The sequence below is a fragment of the Ceratosolen solmsi genome, unplaced genomic scaffold, assembly GCF_000503995.2.
Source record: "Ceratosolen solmsi marchali unplaced genomic scaffold, CerSol_1.0 scaffold7, whole genome shotgun sequence".
Taxonomy (NCBI): domain Eukaryota; kingdom Metazoa; phylum Arthropoda; class Insecta; order Hymenoptera; family Agaonidae; genus Ceratosolen; species Ceratosolen solmsi.
Genome location: NW_011948413.1, coordinates 1,251,325 through 1,279,075, shown reverse-complemented (window position 1 = coordinate 1,279,075; position 27,751 = coordinate 1,251,325). Strand labels below are relative to the sequence as shown.

At 26.2% G+C, this 27,751-nt stretch overlaps 1 protein-coding gene across 2 annotated transcripts in view; it reads right to left on the bottom strand.

Moving 5' to 3' along the window:
• Nucleotides 1–1,436: 1,436 nt before the first annotated feature.
• shd (cytochrome P450 family 24 subfamily A member shade) overlaps nt 1,437–27,751 on the bottom strand; it is a 33,018-nt gene continuing 6,703 nt past the window's right edge. Inside the window, exons 2-11 of one of the 2 annotated variants that reach the window (XM_011505872.1) lie at nt 12,401–12,538; nt 12,076–12,219; nt 9,568–9,766; nt 8,238–8,425; nt 7,507–7,705; nt 7,059–7,221; nt 6,147–6,313; nt 2,632–2,710; nt 2,342–2,545; nt 1,437–1,879 (exon numbers count right to left, since the gene is read on the bottom strand). In XM_011505872.1, the coding sequence (XP_011504174.1) occupies nt 1,763–1,879; nt 2,342–2,545; nt 2,632–2,710; nt 6,147–6,313; nt 7,059–7,221; nt 7,507–7,705; nt 8,238–8,425; nt 9,568–9,766; nt 12,076–12,219; nt 12,401–12,518 (1,578 nt within the window). In that variant the 5' untranslated portion in view covers nt 12,519–12,538 and the 3' untranslated portion in view covers nt 1,437–1,762. Of the gene's footprint in view, nt 1,880–2,341; nt 2,546–2,631; nt 2,711–6,146; nt 6,314–7,058; nt 7,222–7,506; nt 7,706–8,237; nt 8,426–9,567; nt 9,772–12,075; nt 12,220–12,400; nt 12,539–27,751 lie in introns of those variants that run through there. The other variant, XM_011505873.1, reaches the window with a different exon arrangement.

Here is a 27,751-nt window from a genome sequence, read left to right as displayed (position 1 = left end):
ATTATCTGTATTATCATCGAAAATCGATATGAATAAAGTTGACATTTGATGAAAATTGTTTACTTCAACACATATTTATATTCCTATATTTTAACTAATATTTTCATTAATGACCTAATAAAGTAATACATCTATTTCATGAAGCAAAATATAATTAATTATATTTAATACTTGTAACTACTTACATATTACGATAACTTTATAAATGAATAAGAACTTATAATAACTAATTGATTAAATATTATAAAATATTTCATCTATATATATATATATATATAATATAAAATATTTTATATATATATATATATATATATATATATATATATATATATTATTCTTAACTATATATTTATTTAACAATAAAATATTTTTCTAAAATAGCCTCGTAATTAAAAGGTGATTAAATTTTTTATTTTAATAAAATAGCTCTATTTTACAAATAATGAGTAGAATATTAACGTAACAAATTGCCATATATGCTTTTACGAAAAGCATTTTTATTAAAATACAATACGATTGGTTTATACCAATGAAATAAATATCAGACATAAACAACTTAAGCTTATTTATTCCTTATATATATATATATATATATATATATATATATATATATATATATATATATATATATATATACATCTATAAGGATGATATATATATATATATATATATGCGCGTGTGTGTGTGTGTAATATCGCTTTTTTTAATAGTATCAAAATATGTATATATGCCGTAATATTAACGGGAATAGAATTGAGTTTAATATAAGTAGGCAAATATCAGCCTACACATAATACCGTTCCGAAGAAATACATATTAATTTCTCATATTTCTCGTAATATATTCTGTATATAATAATTTACAATTGATTCGTATATTCACATACTATACTCGTTTATTAGTGAATCGTAACATTATTATTAGTGAATTGTAAACGTAAGATTGGTCGATTACCTCGAATTATATCACTGCCGATTACCGTTAATCGATAATGCATATATAATAAATACAAAGCGCATTCGTCGCTCGATGAAAAAAAACTCTACACATTGAGAAACCGCTCACATAAATATTCATTTGCATTATATGATGAAAAGCAAACAGAAAATTCGTGACACAATTTGCATATAACTTCATAAAATAATTAAGCATTTGTACGATTTAGATTTTATTATTTCTTCGTTCGTTATTTAAAGAGTTTTGATAAAAAAAAAGATATTACGTGTAAGACATTATTGATAAATATATTTTCTAATATATCGTGTACGAATCGAGATATTCATATCGACGGAAATATTATACATTTTCACATTTAGTAAATACAATAATGAGCACTACGATAAGAGCAATAATAAATATATGAAATAATATTTTGGATGAGCTACGAATCCATTTAACGAGTTAAAAAAATTTTTAACTAAAATGATATACACGTATGAAAAACAAATGCTTTTATAAATAAGTATCGTGTAAAAAAGGTAGAAATGAATGAAAGCCAGATGGTGAAGATTCACACTCTTTAGAATTTCTCGACTTCTCCCAGACGATCCGTTGAGCAGTTTTCAAGAAACCTCACTTTCTCTGTTTCTTCTTTCTCTTTCACACTTTCTTGGCCCCTTCCTTCTCTCATTACTTGCACTCTCTCGTTCCCTACCTCTTTCGTTGTTTCATTCTCTAGTGTTTGGATTTCTCTTTTTTCTATCTCTTTTTGTGCCCTCTTTGTTTATGACAATTAATCTCATAAAACATAGAACTTGCCCTTTCACGTTGCATCGACGCGATCGCGGAAGGCGAGCGTCACTGGACCCTTTGGGGCCATTATGTACTCGAACTGTAAGACCATCTCCTCATCCGCAACTATTTCGAATTCGCGGATAATCTGGAATAGAATATTCGCTTATTAATAAAACTTATGGAGTAGAATTAATTTTTAGTATATTTTGAACGTTTGATTAATATTAATAGCTGCTTACACTAAACTACAAGCTTATCGGAATAGTTAATTATCTGAGTTAAATAAACTAAATCTTCCTACACAAATTATAAAGCAAATGAACATATCTATTATTATATAAATATCTAAATTATTACAGAAAATAATGAAAAGCTCTGATGGCAATACCCATAAAAATTTACAGAATTGATTATTATGGTTCATATAATTATGCACGTCTATTAAAAATCAAATATCACATGCACAAAAAACGATTTTATAAATGTTCCAGTATTAATTATAAATAATAACAGTGAGAAACGATATCCGTACTAAAAGTACTCGAAGCAATTTGAAAGGTTGCATAGTATAATCTCCGTTTTCAAACGAGCAAAGATGGTAGGTTACCTTGGCAACCATAAGCTGTAGGGCTTGCTCAACAAATCGTTTTCCCGGACAGATTCGCCGACCGAAGCCAAAGGGCGCGACAAGAAACGGTGAGTGAGGCTCATAATTCTCAGCATTCAACCACCTCTCCGGTATGCACTTATCGGCATCTTTGAAATTCGCTTCGTCCAGTCCGGATATCCATGTATGCAACAACACCACTGTCTGTGAAAGCATATTTTGTCTGTTCCATACACTATTGTTTTGTGAGAAACATATGCAGAATTTCAATAGAAAGATGGAAAACTTACGCCTGCTTTGAGGTGGTAGCCGCTGACTTCGACGGACTCCTCTAAAATCCGAGCGATACACGGTGCCGTTGGTAACAATCTGTAAATAAATATATAGTGGAGAATTAATTTTACTTTCCAATTTTGCTTATTCAAAAATATATGATATTAAAACCTTGCAGGAAATAAATACTTCCTTAACCAATAACGTACGTAGGTATTAATGAAATTAAAGATCTTTATCAATTATGAAATAAGTTTAGATTTATTCGAATTTATTATATTTCATTGTTTTCAATTTAAGCTCTGATAACTGCCTTAAATAGACTACTCTATGCATGCATTTATATAAAAATACATTATACGCTAATATTACTAAACGCATAAAATTTTTTTCATGTTCAGTTAACTTGATCACACATTTATAATAAAACATTCTTATATAAATACAAATCATATTCATAATAAAATTATATTAATTGTATAATTTTAATAGAAAGTTAATATAATTAAAATTTAATAAAACTTAGACATACTTTAAGAGATTAGTATTCTTTTTTTTAACAATAACTTCATTTTGTAATAAAAAGTATCAAAAGATCAGGTAATCTAATTGAATGAAACAATGAAAATACATATATATTGCGCGCACTATCCATTATCAAAACATGTTTATTGTAGATATTAAATAATAAAAAAATATATGACATTAATGAGAAAAACAAATTTATATGCTATGTATATTATGACTATATAATAAGAATAAAATATTTATATTAAATAAACAATTTTTATTAAATAAAATATTTTATTTAAATAAAATAATTCCAATAAATATTAACAATAAGTTTGATAAATGAATATAATGTTTATAATTAACTTATACTTTCAAGATAATCTATAAAGCTTTCTTAGTGAATAACATTACATTCTCTAAAACTTTTTAAAATAATAATACTATTATTTAATATTTTAAATGTATAAAAGCTTAATTAAGGAATTTGTATATAAACTGAATTCGAAATCTTTATATCGTTATACAAAGATAAAATTTATTTCTCACGGTTTTAAATGTTCATAAGACTGAAGCAGTCATTGCTTAATTTAATGTTAAAAATATTAGAACTGAACATTAATTTTTTCTTAGAAACTAACTACTTGATTATCGAAGTATAAATAATATAATTATTAACAAAATACTGCACTCAAAGCCTCGTTATTCTAATGATACTTGCTTTCATAAAAATATAATAAGTACATAAAATTGTGTTTATCATATTTTAAAATAAATGAAAACTACTGGTTAAAAGTCGTATTCTTTTTTTTAATAGTTTCTGAATGGCTTTATTAGATATATTTAATTATTGAGCTGTAAAAATATATGTAATTACGCAATAACGTAACAAAGAATAATTAATTTTATAAATATACATAATAAATACATAATAAATTAAAACAATATGAATAATTAGATAATGACTTTCCAATTTATTTCAAAGGCAAGGAAAATAAAAATTTTATTACCTTATCAAAACTCACATTATATTTTCAGGCTTTTTGTGATACAAATTAATATTTCTAAAAGGCATGTGTTTAAATTTCAAATGTTATATAGTCTAAATTTGTAATTGTATTATTGTGTTTCATAAAAAGATTAATAAAAATCATAGTATTTGCTACAGAAACATGTGAAACTGAATATTAAAATTAAATATATAAGTAAATTTAAGCAAATACATTGGAAATAAAATATGAATAATGTAAGATTAAAGAATGAATTTAATATAAATGTAAATATAATTTATATAAATAAATAAATATAATTAATATAAATATAGAAACATCGTAATATAATAAACATTTTTACCTATTAGATTATTTTCTACATTTAACGTACTAAATTTCTGGTAATATAAATAATAATTTGTATATTAAATATATTATTTATTAGGATACTATTATTTTAAGCTTATTAATATATAATAATAACCTAAATTAGAAAAATAAAATTCATAAAATAGTTTTTTTATATTTCCATAAATAAGTACAAAAATTACAAATTGCAAAAATAATTAAGAATTTAATTAAATATTAATTAATAATTAATTTTTTTTTCTAAACGAGCAAAAATATTAAAAACATTAAATGTATTTGAATAATAAATTTTGCTTGATAAAGTATTTAATTATTTTTCTTCTATTTTATATTTATTTATTCATATTTTGATATTTTCAAATAAGATTCATGAACTGAAAGATAATTATTTAAATTTTTAAATACGTTTAAAATAATACGAACTCTTTAATTCGTCGATAAATTGACAAATTAAGCCAGTTTATTTAATTATTATTAATTTTCATGTAATATTGTCAAACGGAGTTAAAAATCGCTCCTATATGTGATTAAAATTTGATTCATAACTAATTTAAATTCACTTACTTAAAATCATGGAATTTTTTGAACGAAGACAAACATTAATATTCATTCAATTTCTCATGAGCAGATATTAGAAGAAAAAAGTAAAGAAATGTATGGGACTCGTGCCTGTAAGGAAATAAAAGACCCGGCATATAAAGCAAAAGTTATTCTTGCCGAAAGCAGCATTACCTCTTGTAAGAATCTTGACAGGTGAGCAAAAAAGAAAGATTCGCGTGTGCCGTGTCTCGTGATCGTAAAGGCAATATAATTACGTCACACTCTTCAGACTACTCGAAATTCCCCGGGATACGCAAGGAGATGAATGGACAAGATGCCCAACTCAAAACGAAGTCGTCGAACTTTTAAGGAAGAAAGCCGAGCGAGCCGCTGAAGGAGCGATATCACTGGGCGGGATGGCCAGCTATAAAACCGGAAGATAAAAGGGTCATATACCAGGAGCGACTTTTTTCGCGAAGTCAGATTTTTTCGTTCTTTTATCCTCTTCGCCCTGCCACCTTCCTTCTCCTTCCCCCTTTCACCCACCACTTACTCTCACACATATCTTTTTTTTCTTCCGTTTTCTTTTAGCGCACTTCTTATTTTCAACGACCGGGGTATATTCTTTGCATTTCAAAACCAGACTCAGCGAAGCACAGCGGGGTACATGTGCCTCATTCCTAGCATCTATTTAAACATATCCATATTATTCATTTCCTTTTCTTTTCATCTCTCAGATGTCAAGTTTTATCAGACTCATCATCAATCATTGGTGAAAAGTTGCAAATCAAATTTTACTAGAATTATAGTTATTTTACTCACAAATGAGCAAAACATCTCTATGTATAGTTTATAAATGAATTCATAACCATTTTAGTTATAAACGATATTCTGAATGCAAAAATAAAATATCAATTTGATATTTATTTCAAATAATTATTTTTTTTATTGATTATATAATATGTCAACCTAAAAAATAATTTTTAAGTGATACTTAAACATACATGAAAAAAATATAATAAAAATTGGTAAAATAGCTATTCAACAGACTTTTTAAATATATGCTTAAACGATATTCTTAAATGATATTCTTAAACAATGCTCATTAGATGTAATTTTACCTGAATACCTCTGTGATGAAAGCTCGAATGTACTTTGCATTTTTCAAATCTTCCGTATTGATATCGCAGTGTGGAGGCGCCAAGGAATCTGCTTCTTCACGCAGGCGGTCTTGGATTTTTTTATTTTTACCAGCCGTATGGAGTAAAAATACTAATGTATTACCCACCTAGACATTATTAATATTAATTTAATCTAGTTTTTTTATACTCTGTATTTAATTGCAATACTAAATAGTATAAAATTTTCAACGTATCATATTGACTATGAATCCAATATATTTTTATCCAATATACTTATAAATTATTAATTTTTTTTACTGAAAACTTTTTTACTGAAATTTTTTTTACTGCTTTTGCACAAAAATTAATTCTTCCGAAATCGATCATTTTTCATATATATGCCTACATATAAAAAAATATTTTGTTTGAAAATTGCACTTGAAATATAATAAAACCATCAAATTAAAAAAAGATAAAAAAATTATCTTATAATTCTATAATAAATTATTTTTTTACATACTATAAAATAATATTGACTTAGTTTAAAATAAAAATTTCTAATAAAAACATGACATAAATTATACTCGTATTACAATTTAAAATTAATATATATAGATTATTATAAAAATTAATTTATATTCTCTATACTTATTAAAATGGATGCTGAAAAACAATTAATAAAATATATTTCTGCAGTTAAAAAATTTTTTAAAAATAAAATAAATAACAGTGAATATATATTTTCTTAACTATTAATTTGTTAATTATTAGAAAAAAAATTAATTATATAAGTATTAATTTGCCTTTTATCATATTTATCAGAATGGAATCACATAGAATATGCCGCTAAAAATTAAGCAAAATAAAACTAAGTGAAATTGTACGAAATTATTAAAACAAATAAATAATTACTGTGTGAATGCCTGCAGCGATGAAATCTACGATAGCAGCCCTCTTGTCACGAATGTCTAATGCCTTTTCCCTTAAAATTGATAGAAAAACTGCCTCGATACTCTCATCTTTCGCGCTTTCTTGTTGTTCTTTTAACGTTGTGTCAATTAAATCCGAAATTATACTAATACAAAAATTAATTATATAGATTTAATTGAAATAATAATAAATTAAATAAAGGTAAAAAATCCAAATAAATTCATTAAATGTATTTATTATGGAATTTTATTAATTAGTGTTTATATTAAGATAATACACAAACTAATGATTTATTCATGTTATTCATAAGAAATATCAATAAAGGTTAGTTATTTTAATATCGATATATTTTTTTAAGTCATAAATTATATTATTGCATTTAATTATAAATTTATTTTGATGTAAATGCTATGAGAATAAAAGGACTTACTTGTAAATAGTTTCTTCGCTGTCTGTTAAATTTTTATAAGCAGATGTGGCATATAGTTTCCACATAGGGAAACCGTAAAAAGCGTCTCTCGAGGCCAAAAAGTGCGTTCTAACTGCTTCCGCTAGTCTACTTGTTAATGTACTGACAGAGTCTGGCTTTAGGAATCCTAAGTGTCTCCCGAGCATCAGCATACATGTACCTAATCAAAAAGTGATAATTGTGAGTATATATTATAAGTCATAATTGTATTATTATTAGAAAAAGTGAATAATTAATTTAATTATCGAAAAAAATAAAAAAACTAGACAATATTTTTTCTAAATGAAATGATTTTTAAAAATAAATGATACGGAACATTAGATTTAGAAATTTATAATTATGACAGTTTATTTTATATTAATATTAAAGTAGAAATGCTAAATAAATTATAAAGTAGTAGATTTTTAATAATAATACTAATGAAATCACAGAACAAACATTAATTTAAGAATTATATATTACATTTTCAACCCAATTATATATATAATTGCTATATAGCGATAATTGTTTTATCGTTTTTTAATTTATTATACAATGTGCGAACGATAATGAATCAAAATAACAAGTCGAAAATGAAAAATTATAAATTATTGCAAAAGTCATTGTGAAGCCGATTGACCGCAATTACAATAACCACACTAAGAAGTGTCGTTATTACAAAAGAGAAAGACTATGCTTATCCTGAAACTCACTCTCGAGGCCCATTCTGTAAGCGAGTTCCTCGAATCCGATCACGCTGCATCCGGTTCTTCGACTCCGTATCAGATCGATGAAGTCGTCGGTCACGCCGTTGAGTGCGGGAAAAAAACCTAGGATGGTTTTGGCCCCCATTAGTTCCGGCGTCAGGGAAGTCCGCAATTTCTGCCACGTTACGCCTTGCCTAGTTTTTTTCCTTTTATATTATGATCACCAACATTTTCATACAGTTTTCGCTGTATTATTGTGTATGCACTTTGTGCATTTCTTGCTTATCGTCAATTCAGAGAAAAAGTATTAGAAATACTTGTGATTATATTTCTTTTTTTCAATATATACCGAGACTAATTTCATTGAACGGCTGAGTTACACAAAATTCTATTTGTAGTTAATTTATAATATTATAGTCTGTTTATTATTACTTCATCTTTTTATATAATTGAGAATAATGTTAAATTAATTGAAATTGAAAAATGTAAATCCATTATACAAAGATATTATTTTTACAATAAAAAGCATTTTCTGAAAATTTGCATTATAATAATTTGAAATAATTTTGAATAACTAATAGCGTCAGCTCACGTAATTTGTAATTACGTGTAACTACAAAATTTCCTTGAATTCACAATGCAAATACTAAAGTTAACTGAAAAAAATCTACCTATAAATCTAATTAAAAATAATAACTTTTTTCTCCAATTATTAAAAAAAATATTTTTTTATATAAGCTTGAAGATTAACAGTATTTTCTTATATTATCTGTTCGAATTTAAAAGAATATTTATAAAATATTTTCTTTAATGATATATATCACATTTTACATTATATTTGAATAAAATAAATTTCGTTTTTATTGTTAATTTTACTATATTCAAATAAATAATGCTGCTTTTACAATAAACACTTTAAACAAACCTTCATGTTTAATTAAAAACGATTTATTATTCATTGCATGTATAATTATTATTAAAATTAATGTTTAAATGATGTTTAAAAAAAATTAAAAGGTCAATTGTAATTTTAGAACTATTAAAATATATTTTAAAAATAATCTTTGAAATAGTCTTTGAAAAATAATAAATTTATAATTAGGAAAAATTGTTTCAACGTTATATTGATATTTTCTAAAGCATGACAGCTTGTTTTTATTATATATGCATTAACCAATTGTCATAAAACATCCTTCAATTTGGAAGAACAAAAGAACATGTGTTAGAAAGAAAATCGATCGATTGTATAGATTATTCTTTGGATCAAATAAGCATTTTGAGCACGTACGTGAAGAATCCAAAAAGATTTTAAAAAACACTAAGAACAAAAACTTACTCATTAACGAGCCCCAGAGTAACGTAGCGATCGGTCCTCGTCTGTCGGTAATGCGAGATAACCTCCTGGGGGGGCCTCAAGGGATATTTGCTAGCGCGCCTTAGTATTGCCTCAATGTCGCAACGTGTAAATACCGAAACGATCGGCCAATTCCAGTACGACTCCTGCTTGCACAATGGTCCAAAGCGCATCTTCATATCTGCTCTTAAATAAGGAATTAAAGAACGATGCGCTTAAAGTCCGCACCCCTTCCCCACCAATATTGACGTATACGTAAACACATTAAATCTGCAGAAGATTGAATTTGGATATTATTAATAATAATCGCATATGAAAGTGTACGTGAATGCCCAATAACTAATAATAACGCGAAAAATTAAGTGGTCGAGGGTACGAGGAACTGCAACTCGCCGCAAGCAGTGACCTGAATAAACAGATTGCTCAATGCGTTTATATATTGAAACGTCAATATTTCATTACCGACGAATTATCCTGGAAATTCTTCCATTATCAATTATCATTTGTGCAATTTGATATAAATACCTTCTGCTGATAAAAATAGAACTTATGTCGACAATTTTATTTTTCTTTCGATTTTCACACATTCTATTCATTTTTACTTCTTTTTTTTGTACGACTAAGATAGGAAAAAACTATACAGCTGGAATCATAATCCCTTATTTTAAAAAATGTTACTTGCAGAAATCTATATTCACAATCATTGAATCTTTAAAATAAAAAAAGTGTTTTATAAGTACCATAATTATTATCCGAAATAGGTACAAATGACAAAAGAGGTTTAATCATATAAAAATGTTTTTAGTTACTCACAACATTTTCTTATATGAAATTAGTTTCAAGAATTTTTTTTATTTTATGAACATTTTTCTGATTTTTGAAGATTCTCACAAATCTAAATGTATATTATTTTCCAAATTATATAAATATAATGAAACCTAACTTTATATTATTCTATTTGATATGAATTGTTTTATTACTATATTTCAAATTGTTTTAATTTATTTTATTTAGCTTGATATAAAAATATAGATTTTGTTACCTATTCCATCGGTGAACGTCAAATTTAATACAAATTTGCGTTACTAAAATATTTGCTTCTTCATGTTTAAATAAAATTATATGAATTATAAAATACCGTATAATTTAACACTCGTAACCTTTCATCTACTAAAGTTTCAATTAGTTTCGATACAATAAAAAAAAGATTTTTATCGTAATAACAGAGTATGTGATCTTTAATGATTTGGTGATTCCACAATATATTTTCAAATAATAATTTTAATGAGGTAATATAACAGATATTATATTTTATTAGAGTGTGAATATATTAGATAAATGAATAGAAATACGAAAATATATTTTTTGTAAAGCATTATGTTTCGTGTAAAATACATTTTCTATCTTGATTCAAATTTCGTCAGACGCTTAAGTTTACATCAAAATAATATTTATTATAAGTTTTACCATTTTTTTTACAATTTATACGAAAATAATATCACTCAAAAGAGACCATATATTATATCTTACTAAAAAACACTTTTATGTTTGTATACAAGTTTTTGAAAATTATTTGTTGAATATTACTAAATAAATTTTCCTTTTTAAAATATTTTATATGTTAGATTTTATTTTACAATATATGCACTAATATAATTATTAACGAGAAAAATAAGACTATTGAATTCAACATTAAATGAATCTTTGATTTAAGTTTCTAAAATTTATTATCTAATGTAAGACTTAAACGTACAATTTACACCAATAGTATTACTTCAGTCATATCATATAATAATGAAGGCATAGATAGCTAACCTAATATTATATTAATTTAATTATAATATAATTAATAATCTTTACTAATGCTTTTATTGTGCGATATTAAGCAATAAAATAAATGGATCGACATTTATAATAAAATTAAAATTCCTACAAACTGTTCAAATTTTGCAATATTTAATATTATTTGTTAATATTTAAATATTACTTATTCGTATAGAATATTAAAAAGATATAATTTTGATAAATCATTAAATAATATTATACAATTATTTTCACTGAATTAATTGCTTTATTTATTCGATGAATTATCGTGCACTATTGAATTTAACTTTAAAAACTAGTTTTACAAATTTTATAAAGAGAATTTAATTTCTGTTATTTACTTTTTATATCAATATTGACGTAACAAATGTAATTCTTAAGTCAATTATATGAATTAAAAATTTTAATTTTCAAATGTAATTCTAGTATCAATATTTAATCCGTGTTAAATAATGAAAACATTTCTTAGGAAATCTTATTAATTTAGTACCTAATAATTAATTTCGAATAATTAAGAAAATTATCAAAAGTAAATTTCATACGAATCGGCTTAATATTTAAGAACATGGGCTAAAAAGAAAGCATAAATACTATTTCTCCAAATTACATTTTTAGAGACTGTTTCTCCAAATTAGATTTTAAGAGACTGTTTCATGAATGTCTTACCTTTGTATGCTTCGTGAACTTTATCTATATGATATGGACCGAATTTAAAAAATATCCAGGAAGTGCCAAGTATTGGCAAAGAAAGTGGTCCTGGTACATCTTGAACCGTTTTATACTTTTTCCTCAACATGTTATCCGATGTATCTAGTTGATGTACATAAAGTATGTTTTGATAAATTATATTGCAGTATTTTATAAAATATAAAAATTGTAATATCCTGCATATTGTATTGAGTTTAATATATTTATTTTTATAAGAATATTTAATGCGTATTAACTGAGTATATTTTTTAATAATCATGATTATATAAATTACTAAACTGACCTGATGTTTTCCGCGATCTTCGACTCCAAAATATCCAAGGTGGCCAATAGCTCGTGGTTAAAACTAAAAGCGTGAAAAGCGTCGCCGCTACAACTTCCAGAGCTACCGTTAACAGCATATCACAACCAACCTTTTATTCTGTAATTATAATATAGTAATAATATAATGATATTTTTTATATTATACTAGAAGTTTTAATTATAGTTCAATAGTTCATTTCACAATGTATATAAATTTAAAAACAAAAATAATCATTCAAAATACAAACGAAATAAATAATAATTATTAAACTATAAAAAATATATTTTTAAAATAAAATTAAAACTTTTTATAGGCAAATGATAATTATCTAGAAATAAATATAAATGTTAATATGTTAAATATAACTATTACAATGGATATATAAATCGAATAATACATTGGAAAAAGGATAAAAAAAATTTTCAATAATTTATATATGTGCATAAAAATATTGAATAAAATTTTTTTAACTATTCTACAGTTCAACAACCTACATTTTAAAAATGTATGTAAATTTTGAAAATAACGCCTACCGAATATAATCGATAGGTTCACTCACTTTATGTATTATTATATTGAACGAACTTTCAAGTAGCTATCAATTTTGGTAGAATTAAAATATTCAGTACAGGGCGCGAGAGGAAGAATTAATAGTAGACAGCGATGAAAATACCCGAGCGCTACGACTGAACAAACCTTGGGAGCTTGCAATAGCGTATGATGAACTTCAGCGGATGAATCGAGTCGCCTAGAGCTATGATGCTTTTGCTCAGTGCAAATCGAGCCCTACTAGAAAGAAAAGATAGACGGCGGATGGGAAGGAGAAAAAAAATTTAAAAGATCCCCGTCGCCCTCTTCCGGCATACCGTCTGTGCATTCATTTCGCGTCGTTTATAAATCGCCAGCTATAATCGACTAGTACACAAGCGCATGGATGCGCGCACTTATTGTTGCACATAATCTCTCCTCCTTCCCTCTCGCTCCCTCACTCGCTCTCTCTCTCTCTCTCTCTCTCTCTCTCTCTCTTTCACTCTCTCGCGCACGCGCCCACACGCATATATACACATCTTGTGTCTCTTCAGGTCAGAGATACTTTCGCTCGCGTGATGCACCGTAACGAGGCCTTATCTGCCTTTATCGCGCTCTCGCAAACAATGGGGCCCTATGCAGCCATATCCACAGCATCTAGCGAATCTACGTACTTTCACGATCTCTCACTCTCCCCCATTGGCTCTAGCTCTATGCACTTATGTGCGGATGCGAAATGAATAGTACTGTCTGTTTCTTCCCCTTAAGTTCTTTCATGAGGAATTTACGATGGAGCACTTATACGCAATGTTACTGCAATTTATTTATAATATGCTTGTTTAAAAACTTATTCAACAAATAAGCTCTAAAGATATGATTTGCTATACGGATGGTCAATTAGTCAACAGATGTTATATAGAAAACGAAAACAGCCTTTACTTCATGCCTAAAGTTATTATTTCATAAATTGAGAGACCTATGGAGATAAATTAAAACACCAATATAATTTTTAATAGAATTTAATCTTCTAGAAAAAATTTAAAACTATACATTAATATTTATTATATTAAAGACTAATAAATAAATGCAAATTTTATAATTTATTTAATTTTCCGATTATCAAAATATATTTTAAAGATTTAATATAAAATAAAGTATGCTAATAATATTCATACAAATTTAATATAAAAATTAATGAAAATAAACATTCTTAATCATTCATAAATTAAAAATATCCTATATTTAAGAATATTCAAATTTTGTTGTACTATACTTTATCTTAGAGAAACTTGATGTAAAATTTATATTTAAATTCTTAGAAGTTCAAAAGATCAATAAACAAAAACTTCAATACTTATATTTAGAATCACTTTAAATATAATTGCTATCAAAAATTATCAATTGCATATGCAAACTTAAATATTTTTAAACTCTTTATTTTATAAATAGTAGAAAATATTTTTGAATGATAATATTAAGTACCAATAAATCTTAGCCGATAAAACAAATCCTATTGTTTAGTCTTCAAGATATAATAATTAAGTATTTTTAACGTATCTTCATTTATCATCTTAATATTTATCTTTGTAAATAGTATTTTTATTTTTTTAAGCTACGCAACTTTTTAAATTACAATCATGATATCTTAAACGTTTAACTGTAGTCGGAATTGCAGACAGCAAATTTAAATACAATGTTTAATACTTCATAATTAATCAATCATTTTTATTAATATCTTAAATTTATAATTTTAAAGATTATTTTATTGATTCATCGATAACAAAGATCAAAGTCTTAACACTTGTCGATAACGTAGGTTTTCAATAATCTAATCATTTTCTTCCAATATGAAAATATTAATTAAATGAAATAAATCAATACAAATTAAACTATACACTACAAAGATACATAGAAAATTAAACTTTTGTAATTGAACTGTTTTTTATAATCACATTCTATTAGTAATAAAAGTTAATTGTTTGATCAAAAAATTTAATCAAACAAACAAAATATATAGTTTTAATTACATAAATACATTTTTTTGTAATAATACATATATACAGTGTTTTACAATGAAATCATGTAAAATATCGAATTAAAATAGAAACTAAGTGCATAATATTAATTAAAACAAAAATAAATTAAAATTGTACAGTTTCAATTAATCTCGCAAGTATTTTCGTTCTTCTTCTAAAATAAACATATATCCTTCAAAATTAAGATTTTAAGCTTATTTATAGTAGTATAATTACCATCTACACTAACATTTTTCTTAATCATGCTTCAATAAATTTTTGCAATAAAATATGATAATTATATGCCAGTATTCAAATTTTTAAATGGATTAAGTAACTAAGATTGAAATAAATCATCTGATAATAAAAATTATTTACCAATGACTAACATTTGCTTCCAAAATATAACAGTTTGTGTAAAGATAAAACTTCAAAAAATAAAACTGAATCGTGGCAGTCTCCACAGATTTAATATAATACAAACTTGTCCTTTAATGATACCATTTAATTTTTCGTAAAAATATTTAAATTAATAAGTATATCTAAATTTTGATTCTTTCTAGTTATCAAAAAATATTTTAATCAAACAATTGTAAATAATATCATATGCTTTTTCATTATTTATAAATATAATTAAAAATATTATCAAGTTCGATATTTAACATATTTTAAAAGTTTAATTACAATAATTTTAATTACAAGATTTATTTAGATGTTTTATATTCGGATAATAAAAATAAAATTTTGAAATGATTACACAACTTCTGATTAAAATTATAAAAAGTTGTTTGATTAATATAAATTCTTGTTTTATAAAATAAATTTAAAAAATTTTTATAAAATAAGTATATAATACATGTAATTGAATATTTCATTCGTTTTATAAAGAATGCCAATGTCGTTGATGATAGATGAAATATAACTTAATCTGTAATTTAAAAACTATAAACGTTTTAAATGTTGCTTAGATTACTATAATATGATACAATATTAAATTATTTTGCAAAAAAGACTCGCGATAATAGTTTACCATACAAGTAATTTTTAATTTAAAATAATTTTGTACTTATAAAATTACAATTTTCTTTCTACATCGTGTGATGCATTATACTGACCAAGTAAGGTACACAAATATTCTGAGTTATTAAAGTGTTTTTTTTAACAGTATGTTTTTACTATTTGATTGTTTTTTAATTAATTTAAAGCTTATGATATTGTTTTTCTTTTTATTTCCTTTAAAAATTACTTTTTATTATATACTAGCACAGTCTAAAAAAGAATATGTTCATGAATAAATTTGTATTTTACAACAGTTTAATTGCATTGAAGATGAACTGAAATAACAATAGTATCTTTTAAAATAAGTAAAAAATATTTCTTTACGTGTGATTATTATCGCAAAAATATGGTAAATATTTTCTATTTTAATAATAAAATTTTAGTTTTTAAAAACTATAGTAAATATTTTGATTTAATTCAATCATTTGATTATCTTAATCGCTCTTTTTATGATTTGCCAAATGACTTCTCGCACGCCATTTATTGCTACTTTTATTCTTAAAAAAAAATAGACAAATCTATTTTTTGCAATTTAAAAAGCCTGATTTATTAATATCATATTTTACTTTTTCGAAAAACACATGCCAATTTTAAATTTCTTATATTACATATTTATGAATAATAGAAATTAATTGTACAGAAATATAATTATGCAATACTCTTGCTCAACTCTTCGTTTTATCTTACAAATAATTAAATGATGCATTTCACTAAAAGGTAAAAAATTTCTATTAGCCTTTTTCAATATAATTGCATATATTGGCAGGAAATTTAATTATGATAAGGGGCACTTTGAATCGTGATAAAAAGGGACTTAAGAGAATTAAAAATAATACGAAAAATAATGCAGTTGCGATAAGAATTATAGGTAATTGCATACATATAAGCTCACTTTTCTTCTTTGAAATTACGAGATTTATAGAAGTAATTTAAAACATCAATACAATTTCTGACATATGTGAACTTAATACCGAATTTTATCATAATACAGCAATATTACATTTTCGCATGGTAGACAAAAAGGATATAATACTACAGCATTTGGATAAATAAAAATATTCTATGTAAACATCTGTAATTATACTGTATGCCTGCGTATACATATGTATGCGGGCGCGCGTGTGTGCCTGTGTACGATTAGCTGGATGATTAAGAAAGTCATAGATTAAACATCATATGAAGTAAATAAATAAGATCGGTTATCAATTCCACAAATAAGAAATATTGCAAATGGATCAATGTGTTTAATGAAATTTGAATTATGTTATATTATAAATGCATATGTAAATGTACAAGTAACTACATATTTTTATACATGAAGGTAATTAATGATATCACGATACAAAGATACGTTTGAATTTTGTATTAAGATAAAAATGACAAATTGACTTGACGCTAATAAAGGATTTTTCATTTTTTATTGCAACTAATTGTAACTTTATATTATTTATTATTAACACAAAAAAACTATTACGCTAATGTGAATAACAAACTGCCGATAAAGAAATATTCGGTTATTAATTATACACTACCTTGCTCATATTCAATTAACTGAATATAATTTAGTACTTTATAATATTGAATATTATTTTATAAAAAATTGTTTTTAATAGAGCAAATTATTAAACAGAATATTTTAATTTACTAGTTGAATAAAATACTACGTATTTTGAATATGCTTATTATTTATAAAAAATGTAGATATTAATATTTTGCATTTAAAATGCAATTTAAATAAATAAAAGTACAATATTAATTTTCGATCGAATTGAAATCATTCTAATAAATAAATTTTTTTTAAATAAATTTATCGACTTCATTAGACAAAATACATATTACTTTGAAATGCGAAATTATCAAGTTTCTAAACGAGTTTTTTAACATTTATTTAAGATTTTTCTGCATTATTTTCCTTAGTTATAGTAAATGTTTGACATATTCATTAACACATTTGCATGACAATATTATAGCTAATAAATCTTCTGTCTCATGTGAAAGAATTTTACGAATGTAACAATAATTATATTTGCTAATAATAATTGCTTTATATATAAGCAAATCATTATTGAAATATATTGAAGTATATAAGTAAGTATATTAAGCAAATTAAAATATATACAATATTTGTAATAACAGAAATATTGATTTTTTTGTAGAAATTCAATTACTAGAATTAATAAAAGAATTATTACAATTAATAGAATTGCGTCACTTAAAAATTGTATTTATTATATAAACTTAACATACACTCAACACGTAACATAAATATATTGCGTAAATAATGTGTAAAAATAAAAGCTGCGCATATCATTTACATAAAAGAAAATCGATTAGTTTTAAAAAATATATTACGTTACAAATAATAATGTTTTTAATTTTATTAAATATATTATATTATGATATTAAATATGCGAATAAAATAATAAAAATACATAAACAAGATTAAATATCTATATTCAATACGCTTAAGTAGTTTCTATTCATTTATTCTAATAATAGAAAATAATAGAATAATATATTTTCAATATTATTAATATAAATATAAATCCTCTTATAATAATTTTTATCAGAATAAATTATTTTAAAACAAATTATTTACAATTCAGATAAATGAAAAATTAGATACTTCGAGTAGAACAGTATTGAATAAATTCAATGAAATTTGAAAATAAAAATAAAAGCATATTAATAATATTTTCTATAAATAATTTCATTTTATCTGAGCAATTATTAATATTTTATCATCTTATTAAAAGTATGCGGTAAAATAACAAAGGAGTTATACATTTTTGTAATTAGTATCCGATTATTATCCAATATTTCTTAGCATAGTTTTGATTGATTTAAATGAATTATTATGGGAATTGTGAGACTTTTAGGAATATACAAATAACTCTTAATATTCGCAAAATAATTTCCGTGTAAACGCAAAATTACAAATACATACAATGACTTTACAAAGTCTTAAATTACCAAGAATATCAAATATTTTGCAATTGCACCTGATTTATTACATACAAATAGGAAGAATAAGTGAACCAGCTATGGAAACTGAAGTAGCATGTAATTATTAATTGTTTATCGCGTATCGTATGTAATTACAGGCGAGTTGTATTTATCGCAGTGATAAAAGCGTAAGCCTTCTCCATGAATAAAATACTGGCGCTTACACGAATGCTGACGCGTGAGCTTTTTCGCGCACGAGATAATGCGCTCAATGGCAATGAAACAATACGACGACAAATCGCGAATTCTTTTTTCTTCTATTACATTCATGTCATATTTACTCGCAAGTCACAGAACGTGTATTGAGAAAACTTTTTGATCTGTAGCACGTATTAATCTTTTCCAATATTTATAAGTTAACTTTGCATTTCTAAGATTATAAGCGAACATAAGAATATTTCGAACAAAGATAAAACAGTTTCATTATATATTAAAAATGACTCATTATCTTTGATTCAATAAACGATTGCAGATTCTTTTTAATTAATTGTTTTTAATGAGATTAAGAGTCTCATATTTATAATAAAAAATACAAGGACTGTAATTTTACCTTCAATTACAATTACCATATTTCTGGACTATTTATTCGTTTTAAATTAAAACAAAGTTGTATATATTATTACTAATATTAGAACTAATTTTTGAATTTCAAATTGCAGAAATCTGAGCTACATCAACGTGTATTCAATAAAGAATAGTTAAGTGGTAAAAATATTTACAGTGCAGTAGTCTTGAATTATAAATAATTCATAAAACTTTCATTGAGGAGAATTTATAGTTTTTATGCCACAATGATATTCAAGTTTAATCGAAATGAAATAAACCTTTACTAAAATTTATAAATTACTTGGTTTAACAATAAGCTAAATTATTCAGATGATAATAATTTATGATAATGCATTTACAAAATAACTTTCAAGCGACTTTTTGAAATGAAAAACCCGATTAAATTACTTCATAAACATAGAAAAGATAAAATTTATTTAACATTATATTAATTAATAATATCATTCAAGATATTTTTTCCTCATTAAAATAATTAAATACTATTCAAACGATAAAAACAAGATAATTTCGGAAGGCCAATTTCCTTCTGTGATTAAATATGATTACAATATTTAAATAATTGGACTAATGTGCATCTCTAATTTACTTTGCACTACAATAAACATAAAGATGATTCGATTTTATATTTAAAAATTTATTTTCCTTATTAGGTAATCAAATATTGATAATCATTTACTATTATAATAATGAAATGCTATGAGAAAATTTCTCCAAACATTTGATAATATTGATTTCGAATAAATTCTATTCATGAGTAATACGAGTAATATATCTTCTGTAAAAGTCTATCTAACAAAGATAATTTTCTCAACTGAATTAATTAAGTGCACGTAACATTATGCAAATAAAAGCACTTATTTACAAACCCATAATTTTCTTATTGTTCTTTATTTGTATCGGAGATTTCTTTAATTATATGAATCAGAATGAAAAGCTCATTATGGATAAATGCATATTATTTCTCTCATTTCATTTTAAATTTTCTTCATTCATTTTCTTTATGTTAACATTTTGTTTCCCTTATACTACCTAGATGCTACTCGACCTATTTGTCAGTCTCGTGACTATTCATCCTCTACATAATGTTCACGAGCATAGGCTTCCTATATAAAATGCCGGGTAGCAATTGTAATGCATCTAGAGAGTCGCCTCATCTGCAGTATATGCTACTGGTCGGTTTAATAATAGTGCGTACCGCTCTCTCTCTCTCTCTCTCTCTCTCTCTCTCTTTCTCTCTCGCTCTCGCTCTCTCTCTCTCTCTCGCTCTCTCACACACAAATATTCAACGCTCCCTTTCTCCCTGTTTGATTCGCTCTTTCTTTTGAGAAGTGTAGAACTTTATCGCTACAACTGCTGCTGCCGCCGCTGCTGCTGCTGCGGTTGCTGCTGTTGCTGCTGTTACCGCTGCGGCTGCTGCTGCTGCTTCTATTGCTGCTTCTTGCGCCGTTACGGCCGATAAGAGCTCGTGCACGCTAGAGTGTTTCAAGACTAGAATAGCGTGGATGAAGAAATGTGTGACGAAAAATGTTGTCGATGCGCACTGCTTACGTGTACAGTGAGGAATCGTGTATCTTGCACGCTTGAATCGATTCTTTATGCTTGACGAATGATTGAAATGCACGACTCAATGTTAAAAGAAGCTTTAGAAAGTTAAATGGGCAGAATCGTTGTAAATGTACGGGTGTGAATGCGAATTAATGATTTTCTGTGTACCAAGAGAATATTCGCATGCAATAGCGAATCTCTAATTCATCTTTTAATATAATTTGTTTCAAAATTGAATGAACTTAATTAAAATACGAAATCGTTAGTGTTGATTATACAAAGTTTTAAAAATGACCTGTATTTTAATATTGTTATCTACATATATTAATTTTTAATATGATTAATTTCTTATAGTCATTAAAACTTTATAAAAAGAAGAGCGATAAGAACACACAGCAAATACATTATTTATTATAAGAAAACTATTCTCGTACGTATCGAGAATACCAACAGACTTTAGGTATATACTTTGAGTTATTAATTTTGACGGGATACATTTTTACTAATTACTGTATAATATTTATCGCTACATTATTCACAATTTTCAAGGCAAACATTAAACTACAAATATCTTCTTTAGTCTGGTTAAACAGAAAGCAGTTAATAGTTCCAAAGAAATGTTTGTCTTGAATAACAATTTAATCAAAATAGACAAATCAGTGTTAGAGTTATATCCAGAACAGTCAAATTGTATTTTTATTTCCAAGAAGTATTTATCCTTTAGTACAATTATAATTTTTATTTATAATTGTGTCAGTTTTTGTTACAAGCTTTCTGCATTAGTGTAATTAAAGTTAACAAAAATCGGGCAGCAACATCAACAAGAATAATAACATCAACAACAAAAATAATAGCAATAATAATAATAATAAATATTTCTGAAGTATTGAAATTTATGCATAAAAACCTTAACAATGTAAATATTTTTAATTATTTAATATCTAACGTAAATCATGTGGCACTATAATTTTTGAAACGGTATTAAATCGTAGTAAGTTTTTTATGACAAAACTATTTAGACGATAAAAAATATTTAGTATAGATATTATATCGCGGTAAATAAACTATAGCAAACTTCTTTTCAAATTCTAAAAAAATTTTAAATAAATAATTTATATGTTATTTTAGATAATAAAATTTGCACTAATATATTAAACCTTATTTCTAATGTAGAATAGATAATATATTAATAACTTTGCGTCTTCTTGAAATAAGTAGTAAAATATTCTAATAAAAATGGTTTTTTAATTAAATTACAACATCCAAATGCAGAACACCGCAACATTTTAAGTGCGGTAAACAAAACTGTCGTAGAGTTTATGCAGGCTAATCTCATAATCCAATATGCTTATCGAAACATTATCAATGACTGGCATTGGTTAATCAACAAAGTCAATACAATATTTTTGGTTACCTTTGTGCAACCTTTTCACATAGTCTAGCAAGAGAAAAACGGCATAATATAGCATTAATGGTTCTTTCTTGCTTCTTCATCATTTATAAACAGTTGATATTTGCTATCGTTTACCATTTTGATGTATGAATTCCTAGCACCAATAGTAACAGAAAGCGCTAATTATATTTTGTAATCAATTTCCGCAAGGAATGAAACGAATACATCGAATAAAAAAACTAGATATTCTTTATCGATAGTGTTATTATTTTGGTGTCTAAATTTGCTCTGAAAAAGAGCTTTGAGCTACTGCAACTTAACGACACCCCTAACGAAACGTTAGTTTACAGACAATTTAAGAAAAAATTCATTTTAATTGAAATGTATTTTATGAACTCAGCACATCTGATGACTAGTAATGTGCAACAACAAATCAATAATATTGAACTTTTTAAAATTCAATAATTGATATTTCACACAACTAAAAATACATCATTTCTTATGAAACTGTCAAAGTCGTATTTAGAAACTCTCGCGTGGCATTCAACAGGTGCAGCATGACTCAAAATAAGTGGAATAGGAATTTAGATAGATAGGCAGAGTGAGAGGAGGGCGAAAGAGAGATAAATAGAGAGAGGGAGAGAGAGAGAGAGAATGAATCATAAAAAAGAGAAAAACTCGTCCAACTCGTAATTACAGCGAAGGCTCACTCGCTTACAACTGCGTGCCCTTTCTCTCTTCCTCTCCATCTCTTTTACTCACGATGAGGGCGCGCGATTTCTATATCTTCCGCGCTCACTCGCTTTCGACATATTCGCGCTGTGCAGTGGCCGGCCACAGGCCACACCTTGGCACACTGTACTGTTCCTTTTTGCTGCTTGACTTTGTTTCTTCTGGTACTCTACGTAACTCCTATACATCCATACATTAACATGCTCACACAGGTACATGCATATGCAAATGAACGTATATCATTGCATATGCGTATGCCTATGCATATACATGCATACGTTAGTTGCGACGCAACTCAGATACACATGTGTGGTGTTCGACATTATGTACTTGTTTAGAGAATGCAGTTAATAAAACCGTTATTCCGACGAGTTGCGCGAGATTCATCTCCAATTCCCATCTAATTATTTATTAGGTTAAAGCAAATTTATCACTATTTCTACTGCGTTTGGTTATTTCTTTTGTACATAGTATTTTTCTCTTTTCCACGTCACGACAATGAAAGTATCTCCAACGCGGCTGAATATTTAAAGCACTTATGAAACATTGTAGATGCAACGGTAACTGCCGCAAGGAACTATGATTATTTATCTATGGAACCTGAACTCAAAAGCTATAATGGAATCAAGATTAGGCTAACAGTAAATACAATACATTATTCAGTCATTTTGCACGCTTTTCATACACGTTCAAAAGGAAAGTATTTAGTATTACTGACAAGCCTGTACGATAAGTAGCGATAAAATAATTACATACATTTTATGTGTTTTTAAAATAATTACAATTTTCGTAATTCCTAAGGGTAGACTACTTATAAAAAAATTATTCTATTTTATAATTTCAACATATATTATATATGTATATAATCAGTAAGTATTGATATTAATACAAGATAGGATCAAGAAAACTTCTTTAAATTTTTTTTAATTATTTTGCAATTTATATTTATGAAGTATAACTTTAACTATCATAACATTTATAACTGTACCAAAGTAATATTTTTATAATATAAGAACTTAAGCAATAATTTTTTTATTGCATACATGATTTTTAAAATAATAATCATTTTTAATAAAGTGAAAATCAAATATAAATAAATCGTATATAAAAATTATCTACTGTTAAATAAATATAATATTATAAAGAATTTTAAGTTGACACAATGTTAAGTAAACACCTTAACAGCTGATATTTATAAAATGCAAAGAAATATAATTTTTATTTTATTTTATGTTTTTATACATCGAATAGAAGTACGTCTAGAAAATTATCAGATTTCTTACATGAATATAATAAATAAATTAAAAAAAAATTATAATATATATAGTTCAAGTAACAAGATAAATGTAAAATAATTGCTTCTTTAATTTATTTTTATATTTTAAAAAACGGAATGCATAAGAAAGCAAATAAATAGAATGTATCGCAGAAAAAATATTTATATTTATCTCATGTCTACGACAAAACCCTGAAAAAGATTTCAATAATTGTAGCAGTGTTTTATTTAAATAAGGAATTGCTTAAACATATTACTTGTGTAATTAATGAGATCATATTAAAAATAATTAGGTGTGCTCATTAAAATGCAAATATATTATTAAGTGCATTAAAAATTATTCTATAAATAGGTTCAAGTTGCTATAAAAATAGTGGTTGATTTTAATATGAGTAAAATTGTTAAAAAATTTTAATGTAAGAAGTAAAAGTTATTTTTTAATTAAAAATACACTATTGTCGTGTTAACTTATAAATACCGTAATTTAATCAAACGATTTTATACATTAAAACAAGAACTTATATTTCATTTATTTAGTATTTCAATGGTTCAGTAATATTAGCCAACAGGATATAAAAAAGATAAAATAAAAGATAATTTTTTTAAATGAATGGTCAAAAATATAAATTTCGAATTGAAAATCGACCACAAGCGAGTAGCAACCATGATAAATATCAACTGTTTATTTATTTTCTATTGTTTGAATGCTCATGTCCCTTCATGATTTACCGCAAAAAATGACATGAAAAAGTCATAATTCATTGGGAGGAGCTAAGAATATACGATTACATTACGCCCATTAAAAATAAGACTTTCGAGTAAAAGGATCAGTTATAAATCGATCCAGCGATAGTATGACGTTGCGGGCTTGGCAGGTGGGGGAGGGGGGCTGGAAAAGAAAGGATATGTAAGAATGGCGAAGAGAAAAAGAATTGACTTCTAGTCGGATTCCAAAGGGAGTAACAACAGACGGCGTACGTCTTATACACGCATGGCCTTAAAAATGCGAAAAGCCACAATTTTTCGTTTAGTTTCTGTTTGCGGCCTCGTACAACAAGTGCGTGAACATGCGTCGTTTATTTTCATTCTTCCCCATTTTTCTCTTTCGTTCTTTCTCTTGCGTTCGGTCTTCAACCACGTTACCTCCCTATCTCTCTTTCACTTCGATGGTTGTAATAAATTGCTGGCATGTGTGCGTCCGTTTCACTGACTGCCGTTCGTTTGCTGCTCTTGGTCCAAATATGTGTGAGTGAGAGAATCTCTCTCGCTCTTCCACGCACGCACATGCATATTCGCTCTCTCTCTCTCTCTCTCTCTCTGTCCTTTCCCCCTCTCTTTATCCTCTTCCCACTCACTTATTCTCACTCTTTCTCTCTTACTCGCAACGCTTAAGAACCGTTCAGACAAACTGGTTCGTTCTGTCTCACGCATGCTACAAGCAATATACGAAATGGAAAAACAAGCTGGCCGTAAAATCGGAGGCGGCGATTACCGTGCCACGAGAGGAAGACAGGAAGAGGAGGAAGCGCGCGCGCGCGCGCGCTCGCATGCGTAAACGAAAGTTATGTAATTCGAGAGTTCAGTGTGTGTCGTACATGTGCCCGTGTACGGCCGGCGTGTTTACGTTTCGCGAAAAATACAAAACTGTAGCGATGCGCGCGTGCGGGACCATCGTCGATCGTATGTACGTACGTCCTTGTGAGTGCGAGCTGGAGACGCGTGTACTTGCCTAATGCGTACACGCGCCTCGCTCCTCCTGGAAATTCGTGAACAATAGCAAGGCATTTGGTTTAACATTGAAAATAATATTTTTCCACTACCGCGCCGGTATTTTCATAATACGCTTCATTGCTCTCACTCTCATTCGCTCACTCGCTCGCTCAAGACCGAGCCCATGCTCTCCATTCCTCTTTTGCATTACTTATTATCCTTTCCTTATGGCCGGCTATTTGCCTACACACAGGCTTTTATTGATAATTGAATACTTCTCTACATTCAGCCAACCTAATACAAAATCTTTATCGTCTAAACGATAAAGCTATTTAATCTAACTGAATTACTCGTTTATACAAAAAAACCTACTATTCCAATAATTTGGTCAAACAAATAGTGTAATAAATTATTTGTACAATTACATTTCAATCTAATAGATAATATTATCCACAGAATAATTTCTTAATGTTATAACACTTTATCTTCTTTTATTCCACCATTAAACGATTGACTCACTTATTTGTAACAGTTTTTCATCTGCAAGCATTATTATTCGAAGGTGTTCTAATTAAACAAGAACTAAGAATTTTATATAATTTAGAGTGTTTTAAATACGAATGATTATTTAACTGCAATAACTTATAATAAAAAAAAGTTAATATCAAACAATACCTGTATACGAATAAACAATAAATTGATTTTTATTAGCCTTAAAGAGCCAGTGAAATTTATTATATTTAACATATAATAACGAACAAATAGTACTAACACTATGATTTAAAAAATGGATAATATGGAAGCTTCGGATATTTATTAATCCTTATCTGTCAGCACTAAATTATCATAATCCTTTGTATTTGAAATAAATAATCTATCTTTTTGCAATAATATATCTCCTGTAAATTTAAATACGATTAATTTCATTTAATAAATTTTCTCTTTAATACTTTACATCCGCGTGTTACACAATTAATAATTATAACACAGTTAAATAATTAAGACTTTAAACAATTTTATAACAGAATCTTATTTTATATAATTAAATTATATTACAAAATGAAATAAGATTGCATATTTTTACAAGATACAAATGAAATGTCTTTTGGGAACACCAAATTTCATCCATAGAAAGATATAAATCGCGATTTTTCTTAAAATATTGAGAAAATTCATTAGAATGTCAAAATGAATATTATAGATATTAAATGTTCTGTATGTTAAGTAGTTAAAAAGAATGAGGCGTCTAATTACGATGTCAATTTTTTTACAGCTTCACATTAAGAAATAAAAATATAGATATATATATCAAATAATCTACATTTATTTAAATTAAATTCATTAATCAAACTTCGATCAACACAAATATCGATATTTACGAATTTACTTTGTATTATACTCATAAGAAATAGTTATTTATAATTTAGGTATACATTTATTTTCTTGTGTATAAAAATATACCTTTCATACATAATCTTATTCATATTAGACTCATAAAT